General features: G+C 43.8%; 2 protein-coding genes across 2 annotated transcripts in view; both read right to left on the bottom strand.

The window, feature by feature from the left end:
* Positions 1-17,482, bottom strand: part of LOC146203707 (palmitoyltransferase ZDHHC6-like) — a 78,740-nt gene that overhangs the window by 30,510 nt on the left and 30,748 nt on the right. Inside the window, exon 6 of the mRNA XM_084588866.1 lies at positions 214-401. Within this exon, the coding sequence (XP_084444992.1) occupies positions 214-401 (188 nt within the window). The remainder of the gene's footprint in view (positions 1-213; positions 402-17,482) is intronic.
* Positions 9,520-10,662, bottom strand: LOC146203708 (uncharacterized). The gene is made up of 2 exons (XM_084588867.1): positions 10,468-10,662; positions 9,520-10,333 (listed from the first exon to the last, which is right to left on the bottom strand). The coding sequence occupies exons 1-2, from the start codon at positions 10,597-10,599 to the stop codon at positions 9,755-9,757; spliced, it is 711 nt and encodes a 236-aa protein (XP_084444993.1). The 5' UTR covers positions 10,600-10,662; the 3' UTR covers positions 9,520-9,754.

Raw genomic sequence — 17,482 nt, forward strand, 5'->3', positions numbered from 1 at the left:
ATATCTTGGGGGAATAGGCTATTGGTGGCAGGAAAGAAGCCCCAATTCATGATACAAGTGCAGAAATTTTGGGACACAAAAGAAAAATGGAAGGGATAAAGGACAGGTAAAGAAAAAACATGTGCACAAAAAGAAAACCCAAGGACAAAACAAGAAGGAGAAAGAACAGAGCAGTGGCACAGCAAGTCAAGGAAATCAGGATCACAAGCTCACTTTTTCCAGCGCGTGACAAGGACACGGTCACCAGGACTGACAGCAATGCGGGGCTCATCTGTTAGCGGTGTCGTCATGCAGACAGTGCAGCCATGTGAGATTGGGAAAAACGAGCCCCGGTATGGTTGCACCACAGTGTAGAGGCGTGTCCGCAGTCGCTTGTCATGCTTCTGAAGAATTTGCTCCACCTGAATAGGCCCAAAATAAAAAGGAAAAAAGATACTTATACATTAATGCCCCCATGCTGCATCTCACAGTACTATTTAGCTGTGAAGGGTGGCAAGAAACGCATTCAGTTATTTACTGACCTCCGTAACCTTAAACCTGCACACAGCCTAGAAACGTATGCAATGTTGGTCACTTGCAAGCAAATGAACACAGCATATACCCATTAAAATTAATTTGGTTTAGAGAATTCCTGCATAAGATGAATAACTTAAGACCATTAGGTTCATTTTCCATAGGACTCAATGTAAAAGAAATCCAGTTCAGATGAACTGTTATGTGTGCGTCAGTTATGGCGAACCTTACAGTGACTACAAACCATGATGATTCCCATGCAATGGAACTTGTGGGGCGATTGCATGGCTCTGTCAATAAAAAGCCTCCATGGCAAGAAAATGCACCCCCACAAGATAGCTTCTGTGTGTGGGGGCGTGCTTTCTTGCTAGTTTGGAGAAAAAGGCAAGGCTCCATGTTGTTTTTTCTAAAGTTGAACAAGCTACCAGCCACCGCAAGTTCGGGCTTCACACAAGCCGAGTCCTGATCAGCTGTCACCCTACACACACCAAAACAGCGCAGTGAGCACTCGGCTTCCACAGGGAGGCGAGCGATTCACTGCAATGAAACAAGCCTCGAAGTTCACAAAGGAGATGTTTATTGAACGCCGTCCTTCAGCAGTACACACTATCACCCCATCCTGGGGGATGCGAGGAGCAAGGCACTGCTGTGCACACGAAGTGAAGAGGAATGTATGCCCATTCATGCAATGGCATAGTGTGATCTCTCTCATGGTGACTGCAAGGCATCTTTGAGAGAGAGTGCGCAACCAATGCAAGGTATGTCTATCGCGGATCGCTAGACGCTGGTCAACAGGTTCGAGCCGCACTCTAGATTGCAGGACCCTGAGTGGGCGAGCTTGAGCCCTTTCTGGTCTGCATGGTTCAGACAAAGGAGCGGGGCCGGCAGACAAGAACAGTAGCGTACATACTTAATGATGTCTCGGAGGGTTCTTTCTACCGGCCTCGCTCAGACCATCGCATGAATGCAGTGGTTGAGACAGGTTCCATATTGCCATCAATAGGTGCTAATGGCAAAAAGCCACAAGTCGTCCGGACACCTCTCCACCACCTCAGGTGGGAGAAAGAGAAAAAAAGAACACTGTGGGACGCAGGAGGCGGCCGCTCAGGGGCACCAGTGGAATGCCCAAATCCCACAACGTGCAACACGTTTGCTCCAGTAGACAAGACGGCATGTAATCACAGAGTGCCCCTGCTTTTTAACTTGGGGATAAAAATTTGGATGCCGAATGCTCGACTGAAGTAGCGTCACAAGATGCATTGATGCAGCGCAGAGGCAAGCACTGTGTGCACGCTGTCCACAGCAGATGAAACGGCGCAGCACCACTCATAGTATTGTTGGTGACAGCAGCCATGCTGCTGAAGAGACGAGATAAGAGTGTCACCTACAGTCACCAAACTGGGCACCTTCAATGCATTAGGAGCCAAAGGAAAATCAAAAGCAAAAAAAAAAAAAAAAAAAGCAGTGGCCACTCCGGAAGACTGATAAAAAGACGACCCAAGAAGAAAACTACACCAATGCAGTATTCAAGCACGATAATACAAGGCTATTTCATTTTCTCACTTGCCAGCTCATTTAATGCATAATGCAATAAATGCTCTATTTGCAACTACTACCCTCTTATCAACAGGCCATTTTATTCATTGTTTTCATGTAACATGCATCTGGACATATGTATTGCACGCATCGCACATATCATGCATGCTCACATATTTTTAACATGTTAACATGAAATTGTTAACACGAACTTCAGATAGGATGAACACATTTTCATTGTCTCTCCAAATTCACCTTGTATCATCTATACTGGAACAAGACATTGTAAGTCCCAAAAGACATTTCACAGAAATATATATCAGATACACTTTGGAGGGTGACATAACTGCAGACATGATACACACCTGAACCCAAAAAACCTTTCATGCTACGAGTTGTTCACTGCTTACTCATGCGTGCATGGACTTCATTGAGCACAAAAAGTCTGACAGATACACTCCAGACTGCTTACGTGCATAAATGCTAAAACATTACAGTTCAATGGGCAAAATGCTTTCAAGTGAAGTTTTCTACATGTATTTAAGTCCTTTCTGCTGGTACTGTATTTGGTGTGTGTTTCTGTACTCCACGCAGACTGCCATGCTTCACGTGGTGTCTGGTAGATATTAATTAGACTAGTTCGTTACTGGATCCAGACATTGTGGTTAGCGCAAAAGGAACACACGTAGAAGGAGACGAGAGGACATACATACATACATCCATATGCTCATGCGCATGCCCGTGTACAAGCATTAGCACATGCATGCTATATGCAACAAACAGTCATATGACAACACCCGGAATGCTGTACAACAAACCGTTGGTCACAATTTTAACACAAAAGTCCGGAAAACTGATACTACATGGAGGCCAACCACAGACGAGCATATACAGACTAACAACATGTATAAGACTGCCTGAAGTGGCAACAGTCTCGGTCACGGATGGGTCTTTATGCATCCAAATGATTCATCATGGATGCTCGGCTTGCTGTATGTGTCATAAACCCGCTTAATGCCATCCATTTTCCTAGCTATGTAGCTACTGATAACTGATGACAACTTACTACTTAGGAATGATGTCGAACTGGTTCACCAACTAAGATGAAAACAATACACTACTACTTCTGTCATAATGGCAACACTACGGAGCACTGTACAGTAGTGGAATGACATGGCTACAGTTGAACCTCGATACAATGAACCTCAGTATAACAAAGTTTGCGATGAAAAAAACTTTTCTCTTTTCAGTTTCTTACTTCCACTGAAATGCACATATTTCTTGCCTCAACAAAACAAAGTAGTTTCACACCGGAGTTTCGATGCAATGAAGATTTTGCAAGCATAGAAAGCAAATTTTGGCAAATTCTACCACCCAGAAAAAAAAAATTACTTATCGTAAAAGCGAGCAGCATGTTTGTAAGGCAGCACAGTCAAGGAAAGAAAAAAATTTTCCCCCTCCGCGAAGCCCCGTCTGCTCGGACATTCAAATAGCACTTCTGATGTTTCGACGTCCGGAATGAGTGTGCTCTGAAGTTCAAATAGCACATGTGATGTCTTAATAGCTGAAACACTCTGGCTGACTGACGACGTTCTGACTTGGGCAGCACTATCTAGAGCATCTATTTTATTCACTGACATGCAAAATACATTGACATTTCATTCTCTTGTAATCATGGTGCTTGTACGTATGTGCTTGAGATTAGCCCATCTTGCCCCACCGAGGTGGCTGGTAGTTAGAGCGCTTGACTATTGATCCGAAGGGCATAGATTTAATCCAGGCCACGGAGGATGCTTTTCGCTGGAAGCGAAACACAAGATGACTGTGTGCTGTATGACATCAGTCATGAGTCGAAAATTCTGGAGCCCTCCACTATGGCACCCTTCATAGCCGTGTTAGTTTGGGACGTTAAATGTCATAAACAAGACTAAGCCACCATGCCCGTCTCATCGCGACGGTATCGGCCCCGTGAAGCGCAGACACAGCCAAGAACCGTTAAATCACGCCCGGTGCGCATCACAACAGTGCCCATGTTCAATATTTCTAAAAATGTAGTCCACGGTCCACAAGATCTATGTTATTTTGCGGGAACCTGCTGCTTGCACATCTACTCCCATTAGCCTGAGAGAGCACGTGAAAAATCACAGGATTGCATGACACCAATAACAGACTCTCGCAGCACCACTTGGTTTTGTATTCAGTGAACGCTCTCGCTCCGTGGCAGTCTCTGCATTAAGGAGGGATGCGGGGTTAAAGGGTCAGCTTTTGAACTGCTACACCGATTTCGATAAATTTTTCAGGGATGGCATATCTTCCTCTTATTAGAACATTCCAAGGTTCGCCACCTTAGCACATATAGAAAACAAGTTGTAGCTGTCACAATGAGTAATTGTGTCAGTTTAGGAAAACTATCATTTCAAAACTAATGAGGCTGTAGTAATTGTTTGTACTTGGATAACTTTGGGTAGTTCACTGTGCAGGATAAGGCCAATTGCAGGTTCTTTATGACACTTTTGAAAAAATCTGAGCACTTCAAAAACGAACTTCATTTTAAGTTGTCATTATATGTCATGTATTTGATACTTTTTTTTCTTAAAGAATAAATAGGTATCCAAAAAGCACCTTATCTTGTTTCCAATAAAATTTTAGTCTGGAAACCATCTTAAAAGCAGTCTTCAGCAAAACAGTTTTGAAATGGTAATTTTTCTAACGGTTGTGCAAACTGAGTTCAAATATTTCAGAGCATTCTATTCGAATTTCTGGCCAAAATTAAAAAATCGAAGTGGCCTGGTGGATACCTTGGCCGTCCTTTTCAATATGACACAGGTCTGTGGCAATAGCTTCGAGTTGTCTTTTTTTTTTGTCAGCTTTACACCCCTCAGCGCCCTTGCATGCGCTCGTGAGATGCTTTCCTTGATTGCTTGCTGGGTGTGCCTCTTCGTCTAGGCTACATATTCTATTTCCAGCTTGTCGAGCACTTTCATTAGCCAGGCTCCCAGTAATGCAAAAACAGTGTCCAAACGTTATGTGCTGTTTTAGTCAATCCAAGCTTCTATTCTGGTTTACCAACCAATCCGCTTGCCATGGCCCAAATTTTGGTTTCTTGGCTTTACTTAGTTTTTTAGTTGTCTGCGGTGCTCTCGATAGCACTGCACGCAGACTTTTTTGACTAGAGAGCGTAAAAAACAAGCATTCTAACTAAGCATTCTAAGCATTCTAACAGTTTCTTGCCCACTATTGCGGCTGTGTCTTGAAATCAGCGTTCATAAGTGCTTTCGATGTTGAGTGCACTGCACCTCGCAAAATACTTAATTTTAATTCTTCTATAAGCTAGATGACAACCAAACTTGGTGAGAAGTTTATTTAATGTATGCACAATTCAAAATATCAAAAATGAAAAATGAAAAATCTAAATACCCACACGCCCCCTTAACAAGCGAAGCTCTTGATAATTTTCAGTGATAGCATTTATAAAACTGCCTGTATTAGCCTGACGAACGTATGTAGGCAAAATCAAGTGAAACAGGAAGATTTCAGCAATATGCATTATCGTTTGTGTTACTGGAGGACAAAAAACTCGATACAGCAAAGTCTAACAATTTTTTACCCGTTATTATTATGTTTCCAGAGCTAACTATCTACTTGAGCACATTCAGTGTCCCTGCTGCTTCAGCTCCCGATACAGATTCTGGTTCATCGACTCATTACCTCGCCCAGTAGCATGGCAAGTAGGACGACAGGTGGCGACATTCTTTGGCATAGCAAGTCGACAGAAGGAAAGGAAGGGAAACCAAGAATGAAAGGCCATGCTGAAGATAGAAGCCAGTAAAGGTGGAGAGTACAGTGGTGTGCTATGCAAGCAGAAGGTACTCAGCAATGTCCGTCTATTTCACTACACAACAGTAGACATGAGCAGATGGGCAATGTCAGCCATGTAACGCACAAACAGAAAAAAAAAGAACCACTCTTTCTTTATTACCTATCATTCTGCCTCTCCAGGCATTCTGGCTCAAGCCTTGTACTGTGTTACGAGAAAACAGTAATAATATTGCATTTTTTTTTTTCATGCAACTATACTGCACAAAAACTGAAACAGCACAAGGAAAAAAAAACATTATCAATAGTTTACCAGTAATAGGTAATGTGTTCTAACATCTTCTTTTCACACCGGAGTTTCGATGCAATGAAGATTCTGTTTGATAACTTTGGGTAGTTCATTATTACAAAGAATAAAACATGCAACCAAAATTGTTTACCTGTGCTCCTTTGAAGGTCTCAGAAAGGCTTTTACACCAATTCCAAGTATTCAAGTTTTTCGAGGGGCTCCACAAACTCTGTCGCCTGTGCACTAGATAAAGATGGCAGGCCACAATATTCATGGCCTTATACTGGTTCACTGCATTAAATGTTGCGTCGAAAGTGCTCTAACTCATGTTGATAAGATTTTACTTGTCAACCTCTGCCTAACAACAGTGGACTAACTAACTTCAAAATATGAGTTTATTCAGATTGACATGTTTGTCCTGTCACATCATGGGCATTAAAAGGTAACCTCTTCAATATGATTTCCACGTAACTGAAACAAATTTTTAGTCCACTTAGAATTCTAACAAGAGTTGACTGCATAAACAGTCCAGCCCCGATGTAAGGAACTTGGATATTTTGAACTAATGGCTGCATCAAACACGTAAATTATCCACCTGAAAATCCCATGCAAAAAAACAAGCAAGCAGCACTGTAAATCAAGCTACAATTTCGTTGACTGTTCAATATATCGAACTATGCAATACCCCATTGCAAGTTGCATTTCTCCTAATCTACCCGCGCGAGCATCTCCTCGTGAATGGCTGGCTGCGTAGCCACCTGCTGCTAAGGTCAAATAGAATGATGAGGTGAACATGGAGAGTAACTCGAAGGTGGCTACACAAGGCAACAGGTTTTCCCGACAGTGGGAGGCTACAAGGGCAAGTGCCTGAAACTACCATTCTGCTGCTTAGATCGGCTGCACTGGTGCTCCTGGCATGCTGCTCTATCCGTGGTGCATTAACAGAGTCGCTGGAGCAGCTGGCACCACCTATGGAAGCTTCTTGTAACCAGATGCATTCTTATGTTAGAAATATGCTTTAACTAATGAATATTGACGATACACTTTGTTTCGAGTAAACACATAACTCCGAACGGAGCTATACTCCACTGCGTAGGATTGTTTTTATATTCAAAATACCTACAGCACCCTTACAGGCATTAGTGTAAGAGGAATTGAAGGAAACACTGTGACAGCACAGATGACAATACAATGTCAGCTGTGGATTGATGTCAAAAAAAGTACACGTGTTTTCCATGATGACTGCATATTTCAGCTACCATAATTTTATGCCACATGGCATGAATTCAAACAATAAAAAAAAAGATACTATAACACGGGACAAGGAATAACATGCAGCAGATAAAAAAGCAAAGGTCACAGCTGCTCAAACAGGAAATTTTTCAGATCTGAGGTGAAAGATGATGGAGTCCTCGTGACAATTCCCTCTCGCAAACCGTTCCACTCATGGATTCCTTTAGGAAAGAACCTCTGCTTGAATATGTTTACTCTGCAAGCATATTCCCCTACTTTTTGGGAGTGGCCTGTGCAGGAAGATAAATATATTGATATTCTGCGCTATCTATCCTCATTGACACCTGTTCTCGAGTTGAAGAGATTATAAAATGGCAATAGGTGCAAGTACTATCATGAGCAATATGAACAAGAACGCGGGAACGCGTGGCAGATATCCTCAAACTGCCCTCGTGGCGACACAATGCAGCCACTTTAAGCAAATAAGTGGAGAGGGTTCGCCCGTTAGACATTCTGCCTGTATCCCCTGCCGCGGGCATCTTTCTGCAAATGTGGAACATTAAGTCTGTACCTGAACGTAATAATGGGTAACCGTCGCAAGGTTTTGCAATGTGTCTTACGCTGTTATAAAGAAAGGTGCTTTTTCGCGTCGTCATTTCTGCTTTTGATTGAGGTGACTGATTGGGAATCCTTGTGGCCATCCATTTTCTCAGACAAAATTTTTTTAATTCTAAGCGAGGACAAGCCACTACACTTTCCATCTGCCACTTCAGCGACAGACGGAAAGCTCCTCTTTCTATTCCAAGGCCAATGATGGCTAGGCTGCCTATCAGCGAGCCGAAGACAATCGTAGAAATGTCTAAAAGGCCACTCTAATCTATATATTTCTTCTGTAACAGGATGGCTGTAGTGCACAAAACACAGGATCGTCCAAGCATATCGAACCGAAGGACGGCTGGAAGATGCACTGCCCGATAGACGACCACGCTGCACCACAGAAGCCAAAGATCTCAGCATTATTGGCGCTGCTAGCGACAATCCATTTCAGACTGCGAAGGACATCCGCAGTGCTCTTGACCTCAGCCATGCGAGTGGTGCCACAGTGCGACGAGGACTCAAAGAAGCCGGACTGCGAAGTCGTATTGCCGCCCAGAAGCCACTGGTCACGACAGCCAACAAAACTGCTCAGCTCAAGTTCGCCATGGACCACCTAGCTGGACAGTGAACGAGTGGACCTAGTCACCGGGATCAGAAGCAGAGAGTATGGCGCAACCAACATTAATAGAACTAAGATGAGTTGCCAAACTCTCTGGGTTCTCCATGTTGCTGAAGCGACGCGTCAATTTCAACGCGAGGTGGCGCTGCCGTCGAACCAGGCTCTACCTAGCCGCTGCTTGGCCACTGTCGAAGCACAATCAAACGCTACGAGCCCGGCCATCCGGCGTAGCTTGTAGCATTCGGGAATGTTAAATTACTTGGTGTCCTAAATGTCATACTTATCAATTATTCACACACACCAATCAAGTCTGAATTGTGTGTGGCGAGCATGCTGCAAAACTTTACTGCAGCAACTCAAGCGATGCAGGTGAGCGCTGCTCAGGCAACGCTACCATTGGCTTTTTTTTTTTTTTTTTTAAGGAAAGTTGTTTTGCTAGTTTCTTCCCTGAAGTGGCATATGAGACACGTGCAATAATGTTAGAGATATGATCATTGCAAGGTTCACCGTAAGTTAATAAGCTTAGGTCAGTTCGAAGTATGTTTCTGTAGTTTCTGCTCAACCGCATGCATGTGCATATGTTTAACAAAAAAAAATTACCAACACTTTTGCAGCAAAGGGCCGCACTGTCTGTGGTGCAGTCTTCCGGAATAAGCGAATTTTGCGCATTGCATTCATTTCGTCGAAAAGCATGCATGTGACTTTTATCAGAGCGCCGCGCGTAACCTGTGCCGCGAAAACAGCAAACTGCTTCTTGAGTTGTCGGTTTCTTTCTTCCAGCAAGAGAAGAGAGCTTAAAGAGGAGGTTAGACGCCAACAACTCGAGACAATAAAATTTAGTCTTTTTGAGATTCCCAACTGTGGGTTCATGGCCTGCGCCTGCATCGCAAGTTTTTTTTTTGTTTCTTTTCGACCTTTCACGCAGTGGCTTACAGATAGACACACATGTAAATGTAATTTGACATTTTATTCACAGCACTTTTTCATTTTACTGAATGCACAAATTACAGCAGGCGAGACTTCTTTGCATTTTTAACCTGACAACTCACATTGCTCCTCTCGGATAGGAATCGTGTGTAAAAATGCATCCGCATTACCAAATAAAACTTCATCACTTGCACAGTGAACTCTTCAGAGTGCAGGCTACAACCTCAAAAGCAGGTCAACAATCGACCAGAACAGATTTCCAAAAACTTTTTCTGTCTTTGTCGCTCGACCGCTGACTCGATGCCAGTCACCAGTTCAGTGAGGGAGCTTGAAGGGTGCTTGAGCGCTCCAGGGACAAATGAGTGCTTTTTAGTTAGAAAAGCAGTTGCAGGCACATTCTCCACATCTGTCATGCTTTCTTTGCACTTGATGCACTTGGAAAACTTGTCAGCCTTCTTTTCAACATAGCCAGCAAGACAATAGATGACCGTAAATTTAGTGGAGGGGTGGCTGTAGCCATGATCACAGGGATTCTCAGAGTGCTCTTTAAGTGTTACTGCCTTAAGCAGGTCATGAAGCTTTTCATTTCTTGCTTGCTTTTCAATGAAAGCTACCTTCTTCTGGCTCCTCAGTGTCTCTTCGAGTGAAATCAGCAAAGGATCCACCACACCTGTGCAGTTGTTGCCCCTCACAGCCATCTTCAGTGGTGTATGCAAGCTTAGGAGATGGAATATCTGGGTAAAATTTGTGATTGTTAGGTGACATTCGTTGCCACCAAACGTTTGAACTATCCCAAAGAAGCGCTGAAACAAAAGAAAACAACTCGTTTTATATTTAGAAAATGAATCCGAACCATTATTTCACCACTCTCTGTACTTGATTTATGCAGCGTAAAAATAATGTATGTGCAAAATAACAGAGAGGAAAATATGCATACCTCTAGTGGATCCTGGTTCAGCTTCACTGTAAGCACATATGGTACCCCTTGAGTGTGGAGAAGCTCGATGATGTCAAGAACAGAAAGCAGAGTGATGCGCAGCGACTCGGCTGTCATTTGAGATGCAAACATCCTACTGCCACTATGTTTACAAGCCACCTCTGTTGCATTCAACAGCTGAAGGAACCCCTTGATTACCTGTAATAAGGACTGGTTATGTGTAATGGCTCTTGCTAACATGCATACGCATGTCATGAAAGACATCTCTCATCACAGCATTATTCTCATATGCAAAGCTCAGTTTTGAAATAATATGGCCCCATGCAATGAGATATATGGTCGGCTATTAACGAGCTGTGTGTGACAACCTTTCTTACTTGAATCTTTGGAGAGTTCTTTCGAATCCCTTCAGCAGGCGTCCTTGCATTTAAGGCATCAAACAAATTATTGAGGAGCAGTGTAAAGTTCTCTGTGCCATGTGTATTCTCAAATCCAGCCGTCTTTTGCTCTCTGTATAAGCCGAGGCCAATTGCAACACTTCTGCAGAAAAGCTGGAATAAAAGACAAGCAATAAAAATGATTAATACATATTGAAACGTACAGCTCCTTGTCAAAGTACAAAATAAAGGAACAGGCTCAATGTTGAAATCAAAGTATTACACAATCATGCAAACTTCCTGTAGCTAGTTGTGTGCTAAATTTATGTCAGTACAAAACGAATGACCGATACTTACTTGTGTCGCCAGCCTCGCATTCATCTTCTGAAGATTGCTTGGATTGACATGGGAGGCTGTGAGCTGTGGCACAACTTTTAGCTGGTTGTCTTCCTCTATCTTGTACAGCTGCTTGTAATCACTGAAGTTGACTTTGTGCGTGCCAGCCTAAATAGAATAGAAGAAATCACATGTCAAGATGAACTGAACAAAAAAATGTCCTTAAGCCAGAGAGCAAAAAACAAGCACCAGTTATAAAAAAACACTTACCATGCCATATGTGTGGGTCAGCAGATGGTTACAGATGCATTTGATTAGGTATGTGAGGCACATCAGATAAAAAATGCAGGAATCGCCCTTCCTCTAGAGATGGATGTGGAATCTTGTTTCTGGGCTTGTCCAGCTAACCTCAGATTCCCAGGCGAGTCCACATGGACCGGTTGTCTCCTGCTCCATCTGAAACAGCTGCCACAATTGCTGCTCCATGGCGTTCAAGCTGAAGAACTGATTCTATCACCATTTTCGCCAGCACAACTCTTGGTGCAGCACCTCTGGTTGCGAAGCTGGCAACAGGCTGGACCCAGAAGTAAAAAATTGGAACAAACATCACGACAAGTGCATGGTCAGCCAGCATCCCATCTTCACTTGGTGCTGTTCCAGCAAAGTTAACAAAGCCATCAAACTTGTATGCGGAGGAGTTAAACTCCACATACTGTCGGAGTTTGATTTCATCAATTAACAATGTGCCATAATTCATCTTATCTGTATTGGTGGAGAAGTAGACCTGTATTGCATCAAAAGACCACCTTGTTGAAGCCATTGTGCAGCAGTAAGAATAAGTTTCTGGCGACGATACCGCGTCTGGACGATGAAGTGAAAGAGAGATTAGAACTAAAGATAACTGAAACAGAAGTGGAGCACGCTATTGACAGTTTAAATGCCGGTAAATCGCCGGGACCGGATGGGTTCAGCGCGGGTTTTTACAAAGAATTTAAGTACGAAATCACACCTATTTTGAACGCAATTTATAACGATGCCTACACAGTAAATGCCCTGCCTCCGTCATATGGGTCATCCCACACCGTACTCATTCCTAAAACTGATGAAATAGACAAATTACGCCTGGTAACATCTTACAGACCCATAGCACTTACAAACGTTGAATATAAAATTTTTATGAAGGTTTTGGCCCGAAGGTTGCAAACGGTTATTAAGGATATAGTAGGACCACACCAAACGTGTGGGATAAAAGGGAGGTCAATAGTGACCAACATTCAAAAGGCGCGAAGTGTCCTTGAGTGTTGTGATGACTGGGACAGCCGGGTCGCCATGCTTCAGATCGACCTCGAAAAAGCATTCGACTGCGTCGATCACGAAATTTTGTTTTCCCTTTTAGAACATGTGAATGTTGGTTCAGTTATATGTAAGGGTGTGGCCCTGGCGTACCGTAACTGCACGACGAGAGTGATTATTAATAAGAGTCTGGGAGCCCCCATTCGACTGCAGCGTTCGGTGCGACAGGGCTGTCCCCTCAGCCCTCTTTTGTTTTGCATTTATATTGAAACATTGTGCATGAAACTTATGAATAATGTCAACATTAGTGCGTTTAGGTTACAAGCAGCCGAAGTGAAGCTGCTCGCGTATGCAGACGACATCGTTATTTTTACGGTTGACCAGGAGAGTATCACCGAGGCTGTCAAATGTATCCGTGAGTTCTCTCAAGTTACCGGTAGCGGGGTGAACTGGGCCAAGTGCCTTGGGCTCTGGCATGGACAGTGGCCGTCGAAACCAGATCGCTTTGCCAATGTTACGTTACGTGGACAGACACACCGACCAAGTACTTGGGCGTCGAGCTGGATGCCTACCGCGAAAGCGAGCATTATTGGAAAGGGCAAATGACCGAACTACGGGAGAGAGCCGAGAAGTGGAAAGGCGCCAACATGTCGATTTTTGCCAGAGCTACTGTATGCAATCTTTTTTTTATCAGCAAACTTTGGTTCGCAATGCAAGTTTTGAGTTGTTCGCGCGTAAACGTACAGAAGTTACACAGGATTTTCGCCGTTTTTGTTTGGGCAGGTAAATGGGAACGCTGCAGCAGGACGAATTTGTTCCGTCGGGTAAAAGACGGCGGTTTGGGACTCGGCCATCTGTTTTTACGGCAGGTGGTCAACCGGTTTTTGTTTTTTCGGGATGCTTCGGACCCTTTCTTACGCACCGTCTGCCAAGTTAGGCTACGGCGCCTACTGCCGGAGTTTGTTGTCTCCACCGAAGAAGCTACAGGTGGGATTTTTGGTTATTACAGGGAGGTCGTCGCTAGTGTAAGATTTCTTTCAGTGCGTTTTTCTAATGAATATTTGTCCACTGTAAAACGAAAAAAGCTGTATCGCGATTTATGTGACATTGTTTTGCCACAACCCTTGTACAGAACCTTATACAGTGGAGGTCCGGGCAGAGATGTCTTGAAGAGAGTAAAGAAAATGCAGGTGTCGCCAGGAGCTAAGACATTTTTCTTTAAATTACACACCGAAACATTATCAGTAAAGAAGTTTTTGGAGGAAAGGGATTTTTTTTTACCGTGGGGGGCGCACTGTTTAATCTGCAAGCAGCCGGAAACAATAGACCATGTTTTTTTGCATTGTTGGGAAGGGGTTTATTTCTGGGATGTTTTGCAACGTACGATAAAGAAAGAATTTCCACTAGACTCCCACGGCATCCGGTATTTAAGCATTGATAATGAAGATGGCGTTCCGTATGATTTAATCATGCTCATGGGCCTCCACTCTATATGGCGCTCCAGAATGGCGGGCTATCACTGCGACAGGGATGCTCGACCCGCTAGAATATACTTTCGAGAAAGTGTGAATTGGTTTATTGCCATACAGAAAGTGGCTGCTGAACCTCCCGAATGGCTCTCAAGGGTAGAGCCTTTGCTGTCGTTGCGGGAGTTTTAATGTACTGAGACGAAGCCAGCCTGACATTGGCTGATGATGACCTTCCAATATGTACTTTGTTTTGTGTTATTCGTGTTGTGTTCTTGTGAAATGGCATGAACCAAAGCCAGGAAATAAAGAAAAAAAAAAAAAAAGAAAGCAGCAGTGGCGTAGCGATAGAACATCCGCCTCGCATGCAAGAGGACCGGGGTTCAAATCCCGGTGCCGCACAATTCTCCACTGGATTTTTTTTTTTAATTAAAAATCCGCACGTCGATGGAACTGCATAAACAGGTTCGGGGTGCGACCTGATGCCGGTGGACACCTCCGGCAAAGCACTCCCTCACCAGAACAGGAGTTGGCCACCCTGGTGCAGTAATTAGCCGCAACCTCTCATGATAAGCTCCACAAAACCCCGGCCCTCAGTCACCAGCGGCTGCAGAACAACTGACCACGGCGGCGGTCAGACCTGTGACGCAGCAGGGGCTGCTAGGAATTCCTGGCTCTGCTGGACAGGCTGCCATTGGAAACTGACCCTGGCAACATTTAAGGCTAGAACCCCAGCTAGTGCAGCTAGTTTAGCAGTGCTGTTAGAGGAACTAGAGGGTATAAAATGGGATGTCATAGGGCTTAGTGAGGTTAGGAGGTCGAATGAGGCATATACTGTACTGAAGGATGGGCATGTACTGTGTTACCAGAGAGGCAACAACTAGAAGTAGGCTTCCATGTCAATAAGTATATAGCGGGTAATATAGATGAACTCTATAGTATTAATGAGAGGATGGCAGGCATCGTAATTAGGCTTAATAAGCGATATAAACTGAAGGTTGTACAGGCCTATGCACCTACATGTAGTTATGATGACCAGGCAGTTGAAAGCTTCTACGAAGATGTAGAATCGGCAATGCGAAAAGTAAAGACGCAGTATACTGTACTAATGGGCGACCTCAATGCCAAGGTAGGGAAAAAGCAGGCAGGAGACCAGGCAGTAGGTGACTATGGAACTGGCTCTAGGAATAGCAGGGTTGAGTTTGCAGAGCGCAATAACTTACGAATCATGAATACCTTCTTCAGCAAACGGAAAAACTGGAAATGGATATTTAAAAGTCCTAACGGAGAGACGAAAAATGAAATCAACTTCATAATGTGTTCAACCCCCGCCATTATGCAAGATGTAGAGGTAATCGGGAAAGTGCGATGCAGTGACCACAGGATGGTGAGATCCCGAATTAGTCTAAATCTGATGAAGGAACGCAACAGATTAGTAAGAAAGAAACCCATCAACGAATTAGCGGTGAGGGGGAGGGCAGAAGAGTTCAGGGTCTCGCTACAGAATAAGTATTCAGCTCTAACCGAGGATGGCAACATTACCCTAGAAGCAATGAACAATAATTTCAGAGATATCATTACTGAGTGCGCGGTAAAAGTAGGCGGTAGGATAGTTAGAGAGGATATCGGTAAGCTGTCTAAGGAGACGAAAGATTTGATTAAGAAACGCCAGAATATGAAAGCCTCCAATCCAACAGACCAGATCGAATTGGCCGAGATATCAAAGCTAATCAATAAGCGCAAGGTGGCCGATATAAGGAAGTATAACATGGAGAAAATTGAGCATGCTGTAAAGAATGGGGGAAGCCTTAAAGCGGTAAAGAAGAAATTGGACATAGACAAAAACCAGATGTATGCGATAAGGGACAAGGCGGGCAACGTTATCACGAATATGGACAAGATAGTCAAAGCAGTCAAGGTGTTCTATACAGATCTCTACAGTAGCCAAAGTAGTCAGGACCGTAATGAGATTGGCGGTAGGAAAAAACAGTCAGACGTTCCACCAGTGATGAAGGAAGAGGTCAAGAAAGCACTAGAAACTATGAAAAGGGGAAAATCAGCTGGAGAGGATCAGATAACTACAGATTTGCTGAAGGACGGGGGGGATATCATGCTAGAAAAACTGGCCACCCTGTATACGCAGTGCCTGGTGTCATCGACGGTACCGGAACCATGGAAGAATGCAAACATTATCCTCATTCATAAGAAAGGGGACTCTAAGGACCTTAAAAATTAGACCAATCAGCTTACTGTCTGTTACGTATAAGGAATTTACTAAGGTAATCTAATAGAATCAGGACAACCTTAGACTGCAATCAAGCAAAGGATCAAGCAGGTTTTCGGAAACGGTACTCTACTATCGATCATATCCATACCATCAATCAGGTGATAGAAAAATGCTCGGAATATAACCAGCCCTTATACATAGCATTCATTGATTACGAAAAAGCATTTGACTCGGTTGAAACCTCGGCGGTAATGCAGGCATTGCGAAATCAGGGGGTAGACGAGCTGTACGTAAAAGTGCTGGAAGATATATATATAGTGGCTGCACAGCAACCATAGTTCTGCATAAAGAAAGTAACAAAATTCCAATAAAGAAAGGTGTTAGGCAAGGGGACACAATCTCCCCAGTACTATTCACAGCTTGCTAAGAGGAAGTATTCAGAGACTTGGAATGGGAGCAGTTAGGGATAAGGGTAGATGGAGAATACCTCAGTTCTGCGATTTGCTGATGACATTGCCTTGCTAAGCAACTCTGGGGATGAACTGCAAATAATGATTGATGACGTAGACAGGAAAAGTAGAAAGGTAGGCTTGAAAATCAATATGCAGAAGACTAAGGTAATGTTCAACGGCCTCGGGAAGGAACAGCAGTTTACATTAGGTAGCGAAGTACTGGAAGTAGTAGGCGAATAAGTCTACTTAGGACAGGTAGTAACCGCAGATCCGGACCATGAAAAGGAAATAACAAGAAGAATAAGATTAGGATGGAGCGCATTTGGCAAGCAATCGCAGATTATGACTAGCAGCTTACCGGTATCGCTCAAGAGGAAAGTATACAACAGTTGCATCTTACCTGTACTCACCTATGGGGCTGAAACGTGGAGGCTAACCAAGAGAGTTCTACTTAAGTTGAGGACAACCCAGAGGGCTATGGAACGAAAAATGGTAGGGGTAACATTAAGAGATAGGAAGCGTTCAGAGTGGGTCAGAGAAATAACTCAAGTTACCGACATTCTTGTGGAAATTAAGAAGAAGAAATGGGCCTGGGCAGGACATGTAGTGCGAAGAGAGGATAACCGATGGTCGCTTAGGGTAACAAACTGGATTCCAAGGGAAAGAAAGCGTAGCAGGGGGCAGCAGAAAGTTAGGTGGGCAGATAAGATTAAGAAGTTCCCAGGGGTCAAGTGGATGCAGCTAGCAAAAAACCGGGTTAAGTGGAGATATATGGGAGAGGCCTTCGCCCTGCAGTGGGTATAGTCAGGCTGATGATGATGATGTTGAAGCCATATTCACATGGCATTCCTCTCAGGATTTCGT

Source organism: Amblyomma maculatum, chromosome 1 (assembly GCF_055883805.1).
Source record: "Amblyomma maculatum isolate TAMU_Amacu chromosome 1, ASM5588380v1, whole genome shotgun sequence".
NCBI lineage: Eukaryota > Metazoa > Arthropoda > Arachnida > Ixodida > Ixodidae > Amblyomma > Amblyomma maculatum.